This window comes from Culex quinquefasciatus, chromosome 1, assembly GCF_015732765.1.
Source record: "Culex quinquefasciatus strain JHB chromosome 1, VPISU_Cqui_1.0_pri_paternal, whole genome shotgun sequence".
Taxonomy (NCBI): Eukaryota; Metazoa; Arthropoda; class Insecta; order Diptera; family Culicidae; genus Culex; species Culex quinquefasciatus.
Genome location: NC_051861.1, coordinates 89,705,534 through 89,727,696, shown reverse-complemented (window position 1 = coordinate 89,727,696; position 22,163 = coordinate 89,705,534). Strand labels below are relative to the sequence as shown.

Below are 22,163 nucleotides of genomic sequence, written 5' to 3'. Positions count from 1 at the left end.
CTCTGGATCTGGACTCGCGCCAGACAGCGGCTGCGCCAACCGCGGAAGTTCAACGACGATCACGTTCGAACGGCGGCTGGGTGAAGAGCCCGTTGATATCGCGTTGCCTCTGTATTGCACACAGTATGTTACCTTCTGGTTGAGGAGGCGAATCTCGCAACAGGTATTACAAGGAGGATACTTCTGGACTTCTTTGTTTTTAATTTTTATATTTTTTATTTTGATGAAACTTTGTCCATCGATTCCTTAGGTCCAAATAAGCCACTTTGTATAATTGGTTTCTCCATACAAATTTGGGTACTAAATTTTTGCTGATTTAATCGTAACATACTTTTAATCCTATTGTGAAATTTGAATAAAAATGCACAAATTTCTGATTAAATGACTATGTAATTATTTTGAGAAATTTTTTTATTTATTCAAAAAGAGTGCTAATCCTCTGAAAATGTAAAAAAATATTAAACACTGAAAAAATTCTCAGCAATTTATATGGGTTATTCCAGGCCAACTGAGTACACGTTTGGACTCGACCTTGACCGATTTGGACCAAACTTGGAGGGAACGTTCATCTATCGATAGTTTATAAAAATCCCAAGTTCGGTGCTGAATGGACCATCCCTCTATTTTTGGCATCGTCCTCTTTTTTGACGATTTTCTAAAAAACTTTTTTTCTTTTAATCATAACTTTTAACTACAGGTTGCATTTTATAGAAAATTGTCCAAGGAATTCGATAAAAATAAAAAATTTAATCCATAAATGCCCACTTATATTATATTTTAACGTTTTAAGTATAATTATTCAGTTTTGACCAATTCCTTATATTTTAATTTGTTTTATTTTTTCACCATCGTGTTCCCCAGACAATATTACATAATAATCAATGTAGACCTAAAAGTAAAATGAACTGTTGGCGAGATACAGCGATTTTACTGAAAAAAGTTTGATTTTGCGCTGCACTCTGTCTTATGAATGCAAATCCGAAATAAGTTTCGAACATATAATAACCGATCTATGCGGGATTCATGCCTTTTTGTTGAAATGTACACCATGTACTTCCAATTAAATCAAACTTTTTTAGTAAAATCGCTGTATCATGCCAATAGTTCATTTTAGTTTGAAGTCTACATTGATTATTATGTAAAATTGTCAGGGAAACACGATAGTGATAAAATAAAACAAATAAAAATATAATGAATTAGTCAAAAGTCAATTTTATTACTTAAACGTTAAAATATAATATTATTGGGCATTTAAGGGTTCAAATTTTATTTTTGTCGAACAATTTTCTATAACATGTAACCTGTAGAATGTCTTTTGCTTAAGTATTTGCAAAGTTATGATTAAAAGAAAAAAAGTTTTTTAGAAAATCGTCAAAAAAGAGGGCAGTGCCATAAATAGAGGGATGGTTCAATCAGCACCAAACTTGGGATTTCTGTTAACTATCGATAGATGAACGTTCCCTCCAAGCACCAAACTTGGGATTTCTGTTAACTATCGATAGATGAACGTTCCCTCCAAGTTTGGTCCAAATTGGTGAAGGTTGAATCCACAAGTGTACTCAGTTGACCTGTAATGACCCGTATTGGTCATTATTGATCTGACCTTTGGTTGCTGAAATATGGCCTTGAAAAATGAAAATTTCAAAATAGTAGTTAATGCAAAAGTTTCAAAAAAAATCAGGACATTTTTCCAATGAGATTAACCGTGTTGGATATCGGGTTCCATACAATTTTATTGCAATTTCAAGAAAAACACAATTTTAATGACATTTAAGAGCGAGTGAGTATTGGACGTCATTTGGACCTCACTAATCTGCTTTTCAGGATTTGTTTATTCATATAAAACTAGCATACGGGCAAAATATGAGCATTATAGGTCAACGGAAAGTAGGGCAAATCGGGACACAAAACAAAGCAAAGACTGACTATTCTTTTAATAGGGTTAAAATGCATGAAAAAAATGCATGTTTCTATTGTGAAATTTACTCAAGAACACTAATATAATAAAAGTATCACCAGAAAATGGGATCTACGGGGTTCTCTGGGCAAAAATTTACTAAAAGAAAAACTGTCTATTTTATGTGTTAAACTCCCTTACTCAAAGGGTTATCAGTCTCAGATGTCCCCTTCAAGCTCCAGGTCGAATCGAGTTGATATCTAGATGGAAAACTTTTTTATTTAAGTTTGAAAATTGAGCTATTTTTCACTAAAATGAAAATAATCAAATCAGCGTCTCCTAGCGAAGCGTAGTATCGATAAGTGCAAAGATCGGTCAGCATAAGTTGTGAAGACGTTTAATTACGGCGGAAGTAAGATACACAATACCTCTCACTTTCCTTGTTTCCAGCATAAATCAATTGACGTGAATGAAATCAACTGACATAGCATAATAGTTCATAACATAACCTCTTTATCTATCATATATTAAGCCCAAAAACAATTCAACAGTCAATCATTAATTCCAGACCTTTTTTGTTTCGATCTCTTTACAATTATGAATCGCCTAAACATCTTGGTACAACCATGTACCAATGCAAGTTCATCAGTGAAGCTGGACTTATTTTTTTCCTGGTCAATTAATGGGATGAGTTGTCAGAAAGTTAGCTTATTAATTGTAAGTTTATTCGGACTTTGCAGTGTATATATGTATATATATTTCTTTCAAAGAGTGCTTTTATGAAACTTTACGTTGGTATCGAAAAAAAAATCTGATGAAAAACTTCTCGCATTGTAATTATCATAAAAAAGGTAAAGGTTCTATGTTGAGCCTACCAAGCAAAGCTTCCATTTGATTAAGAAATTTCAGTACAATCTGTACAATTTTTGGATGTATTCATTTAAATTGTGCAAATTGATCTTATCCATCACCAGAAGTATTTAAAAAACCGACTCAATTTATTTTTTTGGGCTTTACGTGGAATTCTGCCTAGGCCTTATTTACGTACAATTGCTAAAAACCCTAAAAAAATCATCGTCTTTGATTGATCGCACAATATTCCAAATAACCGGTTCACCTGTCACTGTCCCTCAGCATTATAATCAGTCAACCATTTCGGGAATCGAGAACTTGCAAATCTTCTCCTGTGAAGAAGTTCGTTAAGCTCTCAACGGGAGGCTCACCAACGGCGCTGTCTCGACGCCTCACCTGGTGGAATGCAAAGTACTTGAAATGGCCCACTGACTGTTTGGCTGATACTGCCAGAGGAATAACTCGCAAGACGGGATTATTAGCGTCAAATAAAAAGCAAATGAAGAAAAGCGACCTGATAAAAAATACAAGTGTAAAAAAAGCAAGAAAGAAAACCTGCCGGCCACTAACTGAGCCGATGTGTCGGACTGGACAAGTTCCCATATCATTTGAGATGACCATTTTAGGTCAAAGGTTCACGATAGTTTTTTTGTGAGTTGAGAGATTGCAGAAGATGGAACATGAAATTCTTCACGTACTATTTATTCTTAAGATATCAATCAATCTCAACTACAGCAAAATTGTCGAAAATCTTTTGAAAAATGTGTATCTTAAGAAGAGATTTTCAGATCGATTTGGTGTCTTTGGCAAAGTTTTAGGTTATGATCAGGACATTTCTAAAGAACAGATGCAAGAAAAAAAACTTCCGTTTATTATTCGGCTTTTTATCTCTAAAAGTAGAATTCCTAAAATATGTATGTTTAAATTTTCAAAAAATGATTTAGGTATGTTTTACATACTAAAAATGGTTTCGTCAGTAGGGGTGACATTGGGTCTGGGGTGAGAATGGGTCAAAGTGATTTTTTATGGATTTCACCATTTCTCAGGATCTGTCATTTGGCAGCTGTTTAAAGTTGAGGTGTTGTCAGAAAAATACCGTTCCAAACATGTTTTAGCCATAAAACAACAATGTATTTTTAAAAGTCATTTTTGAAGGCCGGCGCCCCGCTTTATCGAAAAACTGACAAATCCACTAAAACTCAAATATCTTTTCGTTGGAGTATCGAAATTACGTTTTCTCCTCTAGAAAAATGTTCGTAGTGAAATTTCCTACATGCTACATTCATTAGTTTTACTGTAAAAATGTCCACCCAATTGTAAATAAGCATTTAACAACAAAAAAAGTAAACAAAAACAACTTTTCGACATTAAATTGCCTGGCAGAACCCAAAACCTTAAATATTGGTCAATTATCGATAGTGCATCTTGATCCTTGGATAATAAACTGTCATTTAAAAAGTGAGCACCTATATTGTTTGACAAAACCTTAAATTGGGGCAAGCTAATGCACCATTTTGGGCGCCCGAAATACGAACGGAGCGCTGCGCTCTCAGAATCAAAATAAGAATAAAAAAGATAGGAGGAACATACACCTTAGATTTATTGGTCCTTTATGTGAAATCGTCTCAGCTTTCGAATGGATTTGTCAGTTTTTCGATAAAGCGGGGCGCCGGCCTTCAAAAATGACTTTTAAAAATACATTGTTGTTTTATGGCTAAAAAATGTATGGAACGGTATTTTTCTGACAAGTGCATTCGAAAGCTCTGCTCATTTCCTTTCCAAAACACCCCTAAACATCAACGGTTCGTTGAAGTTTTGCAAGGTTATTAGCAATTTTGTAGACGCGCCTAAGTCAAAAAATTACCAATTAAAAAAAATGTTTTAGCTTCGTGGCGCCGAGGTGAGGACAAATTCAACTAGCCAAACATGGTTTCTTTCATAACTTGGTGGGGGCTATTGGAAAAGTACATTGCTTTTGATTATTGAGCACCTTGTGTAAATAGTGGTCCACTTTCAGCGAGAATTACTCAAATGGGAAAATGACGAAAACGGCAAAATTCAAACTTTTTCACTGAAACTGCGATAACTTAAAAATTTCAGCGATGACCTTTACATGTTTGGGTACCAAAAGTTGCGTCTTTCAATAACGGGGAACCCCCAGAAAATTTTTGAGCCCGATTCGAGTACTTTTTTTTCATGCTGTTTTCATGGGGTATAGCTGTATATAAATATTTTTAGTAAGGCTTCTGGAAAAAATCAAAAAATATGTCAAACATAATTTCGAAGATAAATTTTAGATGCAAAATAATTTTTTTTCATTTAAAATGACCACGACGGTTAAAGCACCCATGCAAAAAAAGAGCCAACAAAATTTTCTACAATTTACCTTTTCTTTATTATGTTGCTGAGAAACAACCTCTTAATGCTTTAAATTAAATAAAAAAAAAGAGTTTTTTTCCAGTGTCACTAAATTAGCCCTCATTTTTCAACTCGCGATATCTCGGTAACTAATAGTTCAATGATAAAAAAAAAACAAAACTTTTGTGAAATGTGCTGCAATTTTCAATAAAAAAATAAACCTGAAATTAAAAAAAAACAAGACAAGTTTAATCACTACTTACTAACATTTAAAAAAAACATGAAAAGACCACAACAATTTACTGAAGTAGAACATTAACATTGCTAATCAGGTGACACTAGGGTAACCAGAAAAAATACCCCCTGCCCCACAAGCGGAAAACGGTTTTTTTTGTTTATTTTAAGCATCTGTGTGAATTTTAAGCGAAATTTGTTGAGATTATCCCATTTAAACCCGAGCCTAAAAGTTGGTTTTAAAAAAGATTTTCAAACAAAAATTACTTTTTTCAATCGCTAATAACTTTTCCGGATCGATTTTTAAAGCTTTGGTATGTTCTACAAAGTTGTAGAGCATCAAATTTTGAATTCTTTTTTTATCTCACTTTTGGGAATGTTTGGATGGAAGTAGCGCACCGTGCAGACCAAACCGTAAGAACATTGCCGTTTTCATACATTTTTTTCGATTTTTCCCGTACAAACATCACGTTCTAGTATCAATGGGTAAATGATGACCGATTTTGCTCATATTTGACCCAGAGCCCTAAAATAGGTCAAGGAACAATATTCAGCTTGTGGAGTGAGGTTTTGAGAAAAACTTCCATATTCCGGGCACCCTAAGTGACACTCATCAAAATTACCAATATAAAAACTTTAAGAGGATGTTTCTCAGCAACCAGTAGTCCGATAAACATGGTCAAAAAAGATTGTTTGTTGGAAACTTTGTCAACTACTTTGTAGGGAACAAAAAATCTAAAATGCCTATAACCTAACAATGGTGCATCTTATTTAAAAAAAATGAAGTCATCCTCGTTGGAAAATTTGACGTTGCATCTAAAAATTATTTATGAAATTTCGTTTGAAAATATTTTTGCCCCAATATAAAAAAATCAAAAATACTTTTTTTGTGAATTCAACTCCTAATGATTTAAATCGAATAAAATAAGGCTTTAAAAGGTCTATTTTTATGAATAATTTTAATCTTAACCTACACATTTGCCAAAAACAGCAAATCAATCTGAAAATCATTTCTCGAGATTCAGATTATCGAATATTCACATGTCTATTTTGTATGACCAGCTCACAAAATTGTGTGGAGCTTCCATAAAAAAACTAATAAAGCAAAATGGTTTCTTTTGACATGAAAAAAACATTAACTAATTTTCATCCAAATTCAAAATACAAAAAATTGCGAACTGTTAGATAGTATGATATGTTTGAAAACATTTCAAATAAAAATGTCTCAATTGTATCATAGATCTAAAAATTACTAAAGATGGCTGAAAATTACAAGATAAACATTCAAAGCCAATTGAACTTATGTATACCCAATCAAAATTTGATAAAAAAATTTATATCAATTAATTTTAATTTCAATTATTTAATAACCGTTGTTAAGAGCTTAAGAACATTAGGGACCATCCATAAACCACGTGGACACTTTAGGGGTATAGCAATTGTCCACGATCCATACAAAAAAGATTTTTTTTTGTATGGACGATTGTCCACGAAGGGGGGGGGGGGTAACAGATTCCCAAAAAAGTGTCCACGTGGTTTATGGATGGTCCCTTATACATAAATAGTTGTAAGCCTCTGTTATACAAAAAAATTCTTATTCTGTTGGATTATGAGAACGTTGAAATAAATTGCTCATAAGAATTAATTTTTGATGATCATCAAAGTAAAGCAAGTTTCAAGATCATAATAATATTCAAATCAAATTAACTTTATAAAATAACATTCAACAAAAAAAAACTTTAACCTCGTGTTAATTGTGCACGCGAAAAGTGCTACTTTTTTCCTTCGCCAAACTAACCCAGCTGCAAGTAACGAACCTAAAAAAAGAGTGAAAAACTATACACAGAGAAATCTATGCCGTAGTTTATTTGCAAAACTTTTTAATGATATGCTTCTGCTTTGCTCCGAAACTGCACCGAGGCAAAAACGTTCCAACGAATGCTGCCTTTTTTTGCCTACGTATTTTTTTTTTCTTGGTTCAGTTCAGTTCACCATTCACCGGATGGTTGGTAAGATTTTTCTCCAAGCAGCACCAAAACCGGAAACCCGTCATGTCGACCCAGAAGCTCCGGGCTGGAACTCCTGGGCAGAACTTTCCGCTGCGGAATTAGTCATCCCCGGGGTGGATCTGGTTTGGAAATGGAAGAGAAAAAAAAGTGTGAAGGAAAGTGTAAGTTTAGTGGAAACGGTTTGCTGAATTCACCTAGCAGCAGGATTGATTGAAATTTGCAACGTTCAATCGCCTAAAATTAGGCAACCCTTTGTGGAAGGGTTTGCCTACGCGTTTCGGCGCGCCATCTGTTGGCAAATTCAATTTTACTTTTCCCTTAAAACTAAAATCCCAACCCAAAAACAAAAAGCAACACAAAAAAAAGTTCAACCTTCCAGAAGTAGTAACTTTACCGTGCCCGGCGGAGTTGACGCTCTCTTTGCTCGTGTTTGGTTGAGCCGAACACCGCGGGTTTGCGCCAGCAGGCCAATTAACGGAAGTGGGTTTGAGCGCGCGACTTTTGACGAGTTGGCTGCCTGGCGCGCCGTGGCAGTTGCTGCCAATTATTTCGGTTCGGTTCGTTTAAAATTAGTTCTAGTTTGCTGGAAGCAGCCACACAGCAGTCAAGTTTTGCTCGGCAAAGGATTTTGATTTTGTGAGTGCGAGAACAAGTTGGTTGACCTGTGGAAGGAGGGTTACTGGATGGAAAGGTGTTTTCCTAAGTTGTTTCAAATGCCAATATAAAAAAAAAAACTAACAAAAACTGTTTTTGTGTGTGCTGTAGAACTTGTGTTTCAAAAGGGAGCAATTTATCAAGGCTTATTATATCAATCAACATATTAATCACAACTAAATAAAGATAACTACAAGCGAATATCCTGTGTTGTTGGATTAGAAATGTATTTTTTCCCTTGACCCATGAAGAGTATAGGGGCCGCATGATTCAGTGGCTATTTCTCAACTAAACTAACTTATGGGAAATTGGACAAGCTTTCAGGTAAAAATATTTACGAGACTGAAAACAAAGTCTGTCATATAGAAATTGCCAAAAACCACAAAAAAATCCGTTTTTTCAACATTTTCATTTTTAAAACCGCTGTATCTTCCCAAGGATTGAACATAGGACAATGGTCAATATGAAGACTTTTATGTAAAATTGTCTGGAAAATTGATTCCCACTACCGGTTTTCAAAAATTTTCACGTTTAGACCACTTTTCAAAAAAACAGTTTCAGTAAATGATTTTTGTATTTTTTAGGAGAGACATACCATCCTGCATTTTTCGTCAGTCTTTTGGTTTTATTTTAGGCTATTTCCTCACCTTTAAATTTAAGTTTTAGACTTAAAAATCAAAAAATCTCATACATGTGGCGTGTATTTTTGTTTCAGTGTATTTTTTTTTAGAAAACCCGTCCAATTTCCTACAAGTTTGTCTTTGAACACTTTTTAATACGACGCAAAGGCTTTGTGATACAGTAATTTTTAAATTACAAAATACAAAAATATTTAAATACCTTACGCCCTTTTCAAAAGTTATTTTCGAGTACTATTGGCTCCATATACACAAAAATGGCTTATAAAGGCCTAGGATAACATGTCTACAAAGTTTCATTGAAATCGGAGTGGGTCGGGTACAAAAGTACCAGAATAATTCCTGATTTGAGCTGGAATTGCTCTAAGGTGTCATGTCGTCCAGCTTGAGATGATACATTACCTTCCCTTTACTAAGCAATCGAATTCATAAGGGAAAAGATCACCATATGTTGGTTCGAGCCGGGATTCGAACCCCGATCTACCGCTTACGAGGCGGAAGCGTTACCATTAGGCTACGTGGCTTGGCCAAAGGAGGACAAAGAGAAATAATGACATCACATTTTGATTGCCTCATCACAAAGAATTATTTTGATGTTGAATGTATCAATGAAAAATTTGATTTTCTTCTAATAGGATTTTTAACAATTAGTTTGGCTTTGTTAATAAAAAAAAACAACCTAAATTTAAAAATTGTTCAAGAATGTTTCAGAGTTATCTCAACTTAACTTTTTCATTACCGGATCCAATTCCAAGCAATCATCAGAAACACCTGAGCTCCCCGAGAGCACCTATAAAAGACACACGTCCTGCGGAGACGGGTGCATGGCTCGGTCCAACCTGACACTATCCATCAATCATAGTTATTCCCGCAAACCACGAACCGACATCCCGCTCTCCTAGACCCAATCCCGAACGGTTCACCCTAGGGACAATGCCGAGGAGTGTAATTTCAGCCTGTTTTTTGTTTAGTCTTATCCTTCAAACTAGTTTTTAAATCGATTTTTTATAAAACTTTAAGTAAACCTTATTAAAATTTTATTCAATTCAGAATTACATCTCAATACCACAATGTGTTACCAGTACTAGCGTAGTACAACATCCCCCCCCCCCCCCAACAACGGAACGAGTAGTTCTTGGGGTTTTGCAAGCGGGATTACCAGGGCGCGCCGCAAATACTGTCATGTCAATAAATTATTGTCACTTCCGCCATCGCAGGGGCTACCTGCCAGGTCGGCCGGGATCGCTCCGCAACAATTCACAGACGTGTCAATTTTAATTAAAATTTATTTCAATATAAACGTTTGGCTTAGGCTCCATCATCCCCACTAACTGGGGCCTAGAAGAGGAGGGTAGGGGTATGGGTGGTTGATGTTCCGCTAATAGACTTCTATTAGTCGCCTGAATGTATGTGACCGGTAGTCGTCGTACACACAAGCTCGCACACACAGCTTTGCAAACGTTTAGTTTTATTTTCAGCCTTTTCTGACTTGTGTACATCACCGTAGAAAATGGTGTGAGTGTGTGTGCATCGTGTACAAATTGAGGCTAATCGAATAACAAACATAATTTTCCGCGCCTCGCAATTTAGCTTTTAGAGCTTGCTGCTGAGGGAGCAGGATAAACATAAAAAATCAACTAAATTAATTGATACCGGTGGTGGTGGTGCTGCTTGTGCACTTAAACTACATTCAAAACCGAGGGGGACGTCACTCCGCGATAACACACTAAAACGCACAAAAACGAGCTCGAAAAGCATCAACGCTACTCATCGTGCCGAGTTTTCATATAACGCCACCCTAAAGCAAGTTATCGCAAGTTAACGCGCGTTAAAGCGAGTTAAAGCGACCAGCGTCTGCTCGACTTTTGAACCAGGGAAATCTTTCTTGCAACCTTGCCGTCGAGCAGTTTTTGGTCAAGTTTGGCAACTCGGTATTTGTTTTGGTTTTTTCAAGCAGTTTTGACAGAATGAAAAAAAAAACAAAGCAAACTTTGCAATTTTTTGTCGACGTCCGGAAAAGTTTGCTCCCTTGTGATCGCCGGCTCCACCGTCCACAGAGCACGGCGAACGTTTTGACGACCGGAAAAGTTAACTTTATTCCCGGTGTGTTGGGTGTGATCGGCGGCTCTAACATCAAGTGGTTAAAACGGACTTTGGCGGAAAATCCTGGCGCAAACTCATGGAGGAACAAAGTTTTCGGGTAATGTTTTTTTTAGTAGTGTGATTAAGAAATTTTAGTTGTGATTTGTATTGTTTTTGTAGGCAGACGCGCTTGGATGTAGATAAGCCTAGACTGGGGCCATTCCAGTGCCGACGCTCCGCTGACCACTGACCACTGGGGGCCTTCGTGATCGGTGATCTGGTCAAGAGCACACTCGGTCCGAAGGGAATGGACAAGATTCTGGTTGCGCACGGCCAGAGCCGGGCAGGTTGAGGTCACCAATGACGGGGCGAAGATTGACACGAGTCGCTTCCAGGACAACGAGGTTGGCGATGGAACGACTTCCGTGACGGTGCTGGTGTTAGAGTTGATCGAGGCCATGCAGGCGGCACGATCGGCACTGATTGCCGTGGCTCAGAACAATTCAAAGGTTGCGGAAAAGTTCCGAGAGGATTTAATGAACATTGCCTGGACGGCGGTTGTTTGGAGGGTTCGTTCCTGGATTTCCTGCTGGACAAGAAGCCCGGTGTGCACAAGCCGAAGCGCATCGAGAACGCAAAGATCTTGATCGCCAACACGCAGATGGCCACGGACAAGATCAAGGTTTTTGGTTCGATCATCAAAATGGACTCGATGGCGAGAATTGTCGAGCTGGAGGTCGTCGAGAAGGAGAAAATGAAGGAAAAGGTGACAAACCGGACCTGGTTCGGCTTGGTCGTTGCGATCTGATCGAGCTGGTCATAATCGGCGAGGACACGCTGTTGTGCTTCAGCGGAGTTCCCCTCGGAGAGGCCTGTACCGTCGTCATCCGTTGGGCAACCCAGCTGATCATCGACGAATCGGATCGTTCGCTGCACGACACCCTTTGTTTGCTGACCGCGGAAACGTCCGGTAAGGAATCGATGGCCATAGAAGCGTTCGGTCGAGCTCTGCTCTAGCTGCCGACGACGATCGCCGACAACGAAGAGTACGATACCGTTTGTAACGCTTAGCTGAACGAAGAGTAAGAATGTTGGAGGTGGGGTTTTGCAGGACTTTTTATGTTTATGATTTTTTTGCAGGTGCACGTCTAATCTACATGCCCATTGAAAGACGCTGCAGCGATGGCAGGACCTGGACATCCTGGACAGCCGGAGCTTGAACAAGTGAATGTCAGCGCAATTATCCTTCACCGGCTACATGGTCTCCAGTTGTGCGTGTAATTTAGATTTCTCCCGACACGAGCAACCTCGTGCCAGCGATGGTGACGGCAAAGTCTGCATCTTTTTCACGGCCCGTACGAGCAGCTGAGTGCCTACGTAAGTTGGTCTGGATCTACCTGGAGATTTTAGTAGTTTAATTGGGGTTCTTTTGCAGACTAACAGTAACGCCGTGCGCAGAGTTTCGAGTTTCTCCTGCTCCTCGCGGATACAAATAGTCACGCGGTTGCTTTCAATGGAGGTCTCTGTTGAATCTGTACCACAGCGGGGACACCACCAATAGTAACGGTTGGCCGGCACCGGAGTTCTAAAGTCTGCAAACTGATACTTCGGTTCCGTCTGCGCCAGATCAATAACCACCATCCTCAAGCTTAACATGGCCACTAAGAATCGGCGTATCACCGATCCGTACTTCACTTTCCTCTCGTTCAAGTCGATTTGCAACTTGGTCTACAAGCGTGGCTACGTCAAGCATCGACAATGATACATCACGATCACAGACCATCGATCACAGATCGAGTGCTGGACGCACTCAACCAGCTTCCAGTATTCCGAGAAAGTTCAACGGCTTAAGTGCTTCGTTCAGCAAGCTGGACGTTCCCAAGCACTGGTCTCGCGCATCGAAATTACTTTTTACCACCGGTTCAACTTGATGCACAAGAAAATGCCCCACCCGCGGCATGTGCGGAAAACTTTTCTGGCTGCCGTAGAACAAACTTCCGTTGACGATTTCACCTGAATCCGCCGCTTCTGATCAACTACGGCCCCGATCTCGCCCGTTTTCTCATCGAATAAAATCAGTGATAAAATTATAAAAACGTTTTGTTTAGTTTAGATTCCTTCAGCGGAAGATTTATTTATTAAAAACGCAACCCACTAAAATTTATTAGTTACTACACAGAAGTGTTGAGTCTTACTTCTTCTTTTTCTTGCGAAGCGGCGTTTTGTCATCTCCTGGTTTTAGGAGCTGTTTTCCTAACTAGACGACGATCCACTGTTGGCTGCAGAACCAGCCGTACCTGGCACCGATAGCATCGAAGCCGTTCGTGACTTCCTCTATGCACTGGAGTGATTAGAAAGAAGAAAAAACAGAAACTTAGCAGCTAATTAAGATGTTGGATATATTTAACCTACCGTTTTCTTCGCTTCCTCAACTTCCGCAATCTTGACTCTTGGAGTATCTTGATGGAGGCCTTGGCATTGTCGTTCTGTTCCTTAGCATTTTCCTTGTCGATCACTTAGTCACTTTAACATCGTGAGTTTTCTCGAACGAGATTCCGGCCAGTTCCAATAAGCACTCCGACAGATTTTAGAATCCCCTAATTGTCACGGCCAGCTCAAGGATCTTCCTGACCACCTCCAGGTTGGCACCACTCTTCTCCACGGTTCCTTCAGCCTGATCGCCTCAAGTCGACTTGATAAACTCCGGAAGCAAATGCGCACGATTCGTCGATATTACTACAACTTGCATCTGCTCAGACCAGCGGCACTGGGGAGGTTCGTCCGGGTGGCACACTTGAAGACGGACTGCGTCCCGTCGATGTAGGGCGTGCTCTTCTTGGCCGTTGCTGGTCAATCCTTTTTGCTGATTCCCAACCTGAGAAGGCTGTCTCCACCACGAAATCTACGAAAGACCGAGCCAGTGATGAAGCCGTCTCGATTCTCCGGAACACACACCTGTGGCAGGCGCGGGAAACAGTTCCGGCGGATGAATTGTCCCTTTTCTTTCAAAAGGAAAACAAAACAAACTGCTCGAATGGTTTGACAACGAGAACTGTCATTTGCTTTTGACAGTTCTCGCTGTCAAAAAAATCGAGCAGTCTGATGCGAGATCGCAACCAAAGGTAAGCCAAAAAGCAAGTTATCGCGGTTAACGCGAGTTAAAGCAAGTTAAAGCGGAAAAGCAAATGTTAGCGCTGCAAAGGTTTGAAAGGGGAGCTTTATCGCTCGGTGAACGCAGGAGTGACGCCCCCCTCGTTCAAAACGCACACCTACACACAAACAGACTGAATAGAAAATCGAATGAGGTGAAATTTATAGCGCAATTTTAGAGAAACAAAAAATATTAGGAATTGAGTTTTATTTTTTTTTTCTTGTTCTTATTTCATTTTTAACGGCCTGAACGTTGTTGGCCATAGAAACTGGTTCTGGTTCTAGTTCTGGTTCTGGTTCTGGTTCTGGTTCTGGTTCTGGTTCTGGTTCTGGTTCTGGTTCTGGTTCTGGTTCTGGTTCTGGTTCTGGTTCTGGTTCTGGTTCTGGTTCTGGTTCTGGTTCTGGTTCTGGTTCTGGTTCTGGTTCTGGTTCTGGTTCTGGTTCTGGTTCTGGTTCTGGTTCTGGTTCTGGTTCTGGTTCTGGTTCTGGTTCTGGTTCTGGTTCTGGTTCTGGTTCTGGTTCTGGTTCTGGTTCTGGTTCTGGTTCTGGTTCTGGTTCTGGTTCTGGTTCTGGTTCTGGTTCTGGTTCTGGTTCTGGTTCTGGTTCTGGTTCTGGTTCTGGTTCTGGTTCTGGTTCTGGTTCTGGTTCTGGTTCTGGTTCTGGTTCTGGTTCTGGTTCTGGTTCTGGTTCTGGTTCTGGTTCTGGTTCTGGTTCTGGTTCTGGTTCTGGTTCTGGTTCTGGTTCTGGTTCTGGTTCTGGTTCTGGTTCTGGTTCTGGTTCTGGTTCTGGTTCTGGTTCTGGTTCTGGTTCTGGTTCTGGTTCTGGTTCTGGTTCTGGTTCTGGTTCTGGTTCTGGTTCTGGTTCTGGTTCTGGTTCTGGTTCTGGTTCTGGTTCTGGTTCTGGTTCTGGTTCTGGTTCTGGTTCTGGTTCTGGTTCTGGTTCTGGTTCTGGTTCTGGTTCTGGTTCTGGTTCTGGTTCTGGTTCTGGTTCTGGTTCTGGTTCTGGTTCTGGTTCTGGTTCTGGTTCTGGTTCTGGTTCTGGTTCTGGTTCTGGTTCTGGTTCTGGTTCTGGTTCTGGTTCTGGTTCTGGTTCTGGTTCTGGTTCTGGTTCTGGTTCTGGTTCTGGTTCTGGTTCTGGTTCTGGTTCTGGTTCTGGTTCTGGTTCTGGTTCTGGTTCTGGTTCTGGTTCTGGTTCTGGTTCTGGTTCTGGTTCTGGTTCTGGTTCTGGTTCTGGTTCTGGTTCTGGTTCTGGTTCTGGTTCTGGTTCTGGTTCTGGTTCTGGTTCTGGTTCTGGTTCTGGTTCTGGTTCTGGTTCTGGTTCTGGTTCTGGTTCTGGTTCTGGTTCTGGTTCTGGTTCTGGTTCTGGTTCTGGTTCTGGTTCTGGTTCTGGTTCTGGTTCTGGTTCTGGTTCTGGTTCTGGTTCTGGTTCTGGTTCTGGTTCTGGTTCTGGTTCTGGTTCTGGTTCTGGTTCTGGTTCTGGTTCTGGTTCTGGTTCTGGTTCTGGTTCTGGTTCTGGTTCTGGTTCTGGTTCTGGTTCTGGTTCTGGTTCTGGTTCTGGTTCTGGTTCTGGTTCTGGTTCTGGTTCTGGTTCTGGTTCTGGTTCTGGTTCTGGTTCTGGTTCTGGTTCTGGTTCTGGTTCTGGTTCTGGTTCTGGTTCTGGTTCTGGTTCTGGTTCTGGTTCTGGTTCTGGTTCTGGTTCTGGTTCTGGTTCTGGTTCTGGTTCTGGTTCTGGTTCTGGTTCTGGTTCTGGTTCTGGTTCTGGTTCTGGTTCTGGTTCTGGTTCTGGTTCTGGTTCTGGTTCTGGTTCTGGTTCTGGTTCTGGTTCTGGTTCTGGTTCTGGTTCTGGTTCTGGTTCTGGTTCTGGTTCTGGTTCTGGTTCTGGTTTTTGTTTTTGTTTTTGTTTTTGTTTTTGTTTTTGTTTTTCAAGGACTGTTTTTTTTTTAATTGTTGATTTCATATTTGTTATCATTACTGGTGTTTAAATTTCATGTCAAAAGCTCAATATCGGTTTGAAATATTGGTATTTTTTGCGATTTTCTGTCTTATGATCTTATGAAACGCCACATTTGCCCTCCTTTACCAATTAGAACAACCATGAATCCGTCACCATCCCCTTCTCAAAATATTTGAATTTTCACGCGGCAGGTGGCAGCCCGACTTGACCACGTGTCACTCTGTCATGTTTGACGGGACTCGGAGGAGAGGCGCTGCTTTTTGGTTAAACATTTGTTTGACTAATTGGCACGAGGTGCAACCATAAACAATTTGCATTTCAGTGGCGCGACTATTTGGCGAGAGGTGCGGGGCGTTTGGTGTATTTGTTGTATGTTTTAGTTTTGATGGTTCCTGAACGGTCGGGTAATGAGTTTAAGCCTAATCAATTAGATTATGTCATGAGAGTGTGTGTTTTATTGTGTGCGTTCTCTGAGGATTGGTTAATTGTTGATAGGATATTTTAGTTGAATAACAATTTGCCTGGTTTTTTTGTATCTGTTTGACTGTTGATCCTTTATGACGAAATTTATTTATCGTATTGTATTCTTGTATTCCTTTCCTTGTATAGTTAAATGTTTCAAGAACTTGATTAACTTCCCACAGGAAATAAAAAGAAAATTTCTCGAAGTCTTAGAATTAAAAAGTTATGTTGCATTTTTCTCTGGCAATACCGACTAGAGGACGTAGACATCATGCACTTGTAATAATCTTGGTCAAAGAAATCTTTTTGCCGGAGAGACAGGCAGCCTCTCGAGGACCTGCTGAACGATTTAGTGCCAGAGCTCTTGTGGCACAAATGACGTGGTTTGCACTCAAAACTAAACCTAAGATTTTCTTTTAAATTTTATTTTAAAATTTTGTAAAAATTTCGACATGCCAGAATATTTCAAACCCTTTTCTAAAATTTAACCAGTTAATATAAATCTGAATCAGAATTCAGGTTGCTCTGAACTGCCAAAGATTTCAAACTCCTGATTTCCAGTCATCGTCAGCAGAGTCCTTCAAATATCCCCCACGGGGCCCACAACAATAGCCACGACTGCCAAGAGAAGCAAAAAAATCTAGTCCAGGACTAACAGAAATTATGTGCAAGACACATCTCATCTGGTTCTCCGCCGAGGGCGCAACAAAAAATCACTTTAAAATGATGACTTCGAGATTAAAAAGTACTTCACGGTGGCTGGGAGGTCACCACGGCTATTGTCCAAGGATCACAAGGGGAAGCTCCTTTTGTTTTTGAAGCAAATCGCTGCGACGTGATTGTGATTTAGTTTTCCCATCAAACTGGCTTTGCATAATGGTTTCGCGGGCAGATCTTGTCAAAGTGATACTTGATGGGATTTCATAATCACCTTGTAGCGAAGAAGTGATAAAGTGAAGAAGTGAAGAAGTGAAGAAGTGAAGAAGTGAAGAAGTGAAGAAGTGAAGAAGTGAAGAAGTGAAGAAGTGAAGAAGTGAAGAAGTGAAGAAGTGAAGAAGTGAAGAAGTGAAGAAGTGAAGAAGTGAAGAAGTGAAGAAGTGAAGAAGTGAAGAAGTGAAGAAGTGAAGAAGTGAAGAAGTGAAGAAGTGAAGAAGAGAAAGTGAAGAAGTGAAGAAGTGAAGAAGTGAAGAAGTGAAGAAGTGAAGAAGTGAAGAAGTGAAGAAGTGAAGAAGTGAAGAAGTGAAGAAGTGAAGAAGTGAAGAAGTGAAGAAGTGAAGGAGACAAGAAGCAAGTCCAGAAAAACTACAACTTTTTTAAAGATATTTTAGATTAATCTCTTTCAGGAAGTCTTCGTCTAGCAACTCTTCGTATCATTGCGAGAGAGGTCTAATTTTCGAGGCAATAAATTTTCGACAAACCACCACTTTCCCGGCCATATTGGCGGACAGTCTACGCTCATGAGAGGGGTCAAAAGTTTACAAACCACAAAACCCAAGAAGGAAGGGTTACTAACCCCACAAACATGGCTAAACTTAGTCTGAAGGTTTGCTTGCTTGTATGGGCAGAGAGTAGTTTGTAGTGGTGCACCAAAACAATCGAGAAGGTCTGACCGCAAGGAAGCTCTGCCTCTTTTACTTGAAAATTCTTGTTCCAAGAGGTTCACAGCATAGAATCAAGCATATGTGGGGAAATTTTCAGCCCATTTAACATAAGCCGTTCGATGGGATATGATTATGATGATGTTGATGGCCTGGGACTACAGACGATGGTTTGGCTAGGAAAACATGGTCGTTCGTTATGAAATTTCTCCTCTTTTGTGCCAGGAATAAATCTTCTAATGATCGGGTTGTTCGAGTTTTCAGTATTAACAACTTGCATCGTTATCATTATGTTGAAGCTGGTGTAGCACATATTAGGATGAATAATGGCTGAAAGCTTTCGAGGGCTGGTCATTACTCATTTTATGACTTGAAAACGTTTAGAATCAATCATGTGGATCCTTATCATAAATTTCTTGAATATTATTGTGTGCGGTTTTGAACAAGGAAAATCTCAACAACTTTGAAAAGAATTTTCATTTGACTTTAGATTCAATACCAAAGGAAACTCTGACTTGGACTTGGACTTGGACTTGGACTTGGACTTGGACTTGGACTTGGACTTGGACTTGGACTTGGACTTGGACTTGGACCTGGACTTGGACTTGGACTTGGACTTGGACTTGGACTTGGACTTGGACTTGGACTTGGACTTGGACTTGGACTTGGACTTGGACTTGGACTTGGACTTGGACTTGGACTTGGACTTGGACTTGGACTTGGACTTGGACTTGGACTTGGACTTGGACTTGGACTTGGACTTGGACTTGGACTTGGACTTGGACTTGGACTTGGACTTGGACTTGGACTTGGACTTGGACTTGGACTTGGACTTGGACTTGGACTTGGACTTGGACTTGGACTTGGACTTGGACTTGGACTTGGACTTGGACTTGGACTTGGACTTGGATTTGGACTTTTTTTGTTTTTGTTGAAATTTGACTTTGAAATTAGATTTATTTTTACTGGAATGTACCTACCATTTTCAATTTAACAAGAAGACAGCACCGGAATAAACATTGAATTTTCCTTATCTCCTGGAAAATGTTTGTCACTTTTTGTTTCTCATGTCGCCTGCAAGAATACCTAAAACACATACACAACTTCTAAAACACAAACATTTTATGGTGCGTTTCGGCTTCAAAGTCGAACCCTTTTCTTAAACACACACACACACAAAGTGAAAATCTTCTACACGCTCTTTGCTTAATGCTTCAGTGTGTTCATGTGTGTGACACAACCGTAATAAAGCTCAACCCAAAGTTGAGCTGAAATTAGTCCTTTTTCTCAGCAGACAACTCTCTGCGTGTGTTTGTGTGTACGTTTTGCATGTTATCCCAAGCTAAGACAAACACATCATTAATATGTAATTTTATTAATCACGCAAGACCCACTCCTCATCCCTCAACCAAACATTAAGGGGTGGAGAATTTCCCCCCATGGGAGGGTGCTGAGGGTGGTGAAAACATCGTATCCCAGCTCGTTTTTTAAGATTTATGGCGTTATGAAATCAAAAGCAAAGCTTTTGACGCAAGCTGCAAGTTTGTTCTGGTTTGACTTTGAGCAGAGCAGGGCCAACATATGTTTTGTTGGTTTTAAAGAAGTCGTAAACTCTGCTGGAAAGCGAAAGTGTGCTACAAGCCGTCAGCAGAGAGTGATGACGAACTTGGCAAGCGTCTCGATGGTATTAATTTTGATTAGTGAAATTAACAGCAATTTATATTCATGTGGTGAATCGAGCGGAAAACTTTATTCATGTTGACGTAAAATTTTAAAAGCTGTGATTTTATGATGACAGTTTGCAAGTTTTTGTTGCCTATCTGGATCTCAAAATCTACTAGAAGTTGCTGAAAATTCACAAAATGTGTTTTAAGATAAAAACAACATTATTTTAAACATGACCATCACACACTTTCCACACACATTGATAGGTTTATGATATGTTTGTCAAATGAAAAATACGAATTTAAAATGAACGGAATGGTATGGTATCATGCTGAGCTCGGTAGAGTAGAATTCTTCTACCTATAGAAGTCGTTTTCAATACATTTAGAAAAGTTTTGAAAGTTATTTATCTATTATTATGAAACATTGGAATATAGGAATACAAATACACTCAATTGCTGTTAATTCATCTATTTCCGGCAGCTTTCACTGGTCATTCGCTGCCCTTATTACAATATTTGTTGAAGCTTCAAAAAGCGTTTTGTAGATCTGAACAAAACCTACAAATTGCTTTTAAAAGAATGCATTCCGTTTTCAAACATTTCAATTTATAGTTGAATATTTTTTTTAGTAAATGTGTTGTTTTTGCCATGTAACACTTTTTTGTTATATTCTGTGAATAATGCATTTTAAGCAAAGTATATTTGATGTCTAATCTTAACCTAAAACTTGTATACATTCTATTGAGAGATAATAAGCTTAGTTAAAGACCTTCCATCGGATGAGGAAGTAAAATGTCGGTCCCGGCATTGGTTGTTAGGCCGTTAAGTCATTCCAGGTGTAGGAGTCGTCTCCATGCCATAAGTACAAACAACACACCAAACCAAGCCTACTCCGGTGGAATCGCTGGCGGCGGTTGGACTCACAATCCAAAGGTCGTCAGTTCAAACACTGGGGTGGAAGGTTCCTTGGAGTAAGAGAGGTTTGGGTGCTCTCCCCGTTCAAGTCTTTGGACTCCTAGGTTCGAGCAGAAACTTGCAATAGAGACCACAAAAGACCCGGGGGTCGTTAATGTGGATGGTTTGATTTTTGCCAGCTCGATTTTTTATCGGACTTTTGGTTCAAGTGAATGATGATAAAATTTATATATCAGCTACTAACATTCGAGATTTATAGCTCAAAAAACATCAAGAGAATAAATCGCAAAGGAACATGGCAATCCTCTCTCGCTCACGAAAGATCGGTAAAAGGAATCTCAAAAAATCATCATCTTGATTAGTCGGCAGAACATCAACTTCACTACTGCACTAGTAGGTGTAACGTCACATGTCAAAAAGTGACCAATCACTTTTTGTAGATGGGTAATATGTGTAAACAAAACGAAATAAGTTTATTATTTCGTTTGTATTTGTGGTGCTCACAAGGAGATTTACAACAAATCTTTAACTGATTAATTTTCTTCAAGAAGATCGGGAGCGATATTGTTTCACGTGTTTAGCCGCGGGTGAAGAAAGTTCGAAAGCAAAAAAGATTTTTTGCGATTATTCCATCCCTAGAAGAACCACTAGAACTACGCGAGTTTCTAAGAACATTCTGGCTCCGCTGCATTTGCGTTATTTTGATAACACTGTAAATCATATAGAACATTGCTCTTAATATGGATCAAAATCAAATTATTCGCTCTACAGCATTGCCTTGGCGTTCTCGATTGCGAGATTCCTACTCGAAACTAGGTGTTCGAAGGCTTGATTGTAGAGGCAATTGCAAACCTCTTTTTACACCTTAGCTTCGATCCACCCCGGGATTCGAACTGACGACCTTTGGATTGATAGTCCAACTGCCTACCAGCGACTCCACCGAGGCAGGACCCAGGGAGACGACTCCTACACCTGGACTGAGCTAACGACCTAACCTTTTTTTTTAGGTTAGTCCGGGGCCAACATTTACTTCCCGTCCGACGGAATGCGTGATCAGACAAATTTCGTCTCGAAAAATGCCACCGGGACCGTCTGGGATCGAACCCAGACCAACTGGGTACGAGGCAATCACGCTTACCCCTACACCACGGTTCAATTGCATAGTGACTCACCACACATAACCTTCGGACGCCTAGAAATTAGCAAAAACTGGCAACAGAGACAGACCACAAAACACCTGGGGGTCGTTAAAGTGGATTGCTTTGCTTCTTTTTTTTACAATCCAAACTCGATTATCCAAAGGCATCAGAAAAAAATCACTTCGGATAATCAAATCTTCGGATAATCGAATCACAAAAATAAAATTTGTTCGTTGACTGGTTTTGAATTGTTGGGCTTAATTCTGACCCCAAACATTCTCATAAGTGATTTCGAACTTTTGAATCGAAGATGGCCGTGATCAATGTTGAAAAAATACCAAAATATCAGCTCTCAGCAACTACAATTATCAGTCCTCAATACTCATGCCCCAAAAACAACTGCTCTTCTTTCCGTATTGATACTGTCTGCGCCGAACATAGCCGAATACGTTACTGTGTTTACACACTCGCGTTTGACAATCTCTTTATTTTCTCTCATTCCCGCTTTCACGATCATCCAACCGCAACAGCGTTTGACCACAAAAGCCGCCACAA

At 39.7% G+C, this 22,163-nt stretch overlaps 1 protein-coding gene and 1 pseudogene across 1 annotated transcript; one reads left to right on the top strand and one right to left on the bottom strand.

The window, feature by feature from the left end:
• Positions 1-10,974: 10,974 nt before the first annotated feature.
• Positions 10,975-11,812, top strand: LOC119770636 (annotated as a pseudogene).
• A 2,386-nt stretch (positions 11,813-14,198) lies between these two features.
• Positions 14,199-15,302, bottom strand: LOC119765508 (vegetative cell wall protein gp1-like; the record flags this gene model as incomplete). The annotated part of the gene is made up of 1 exon (XM_038249493.1): positions 14,199-15,302. A coding segment is annotated over one exon (1,104 nt), but the record flags the coding sequence as incomplete, so codon positions are not given.
• Positions 15,303-22,163: the final 6,861 nt, after the last annotated feature.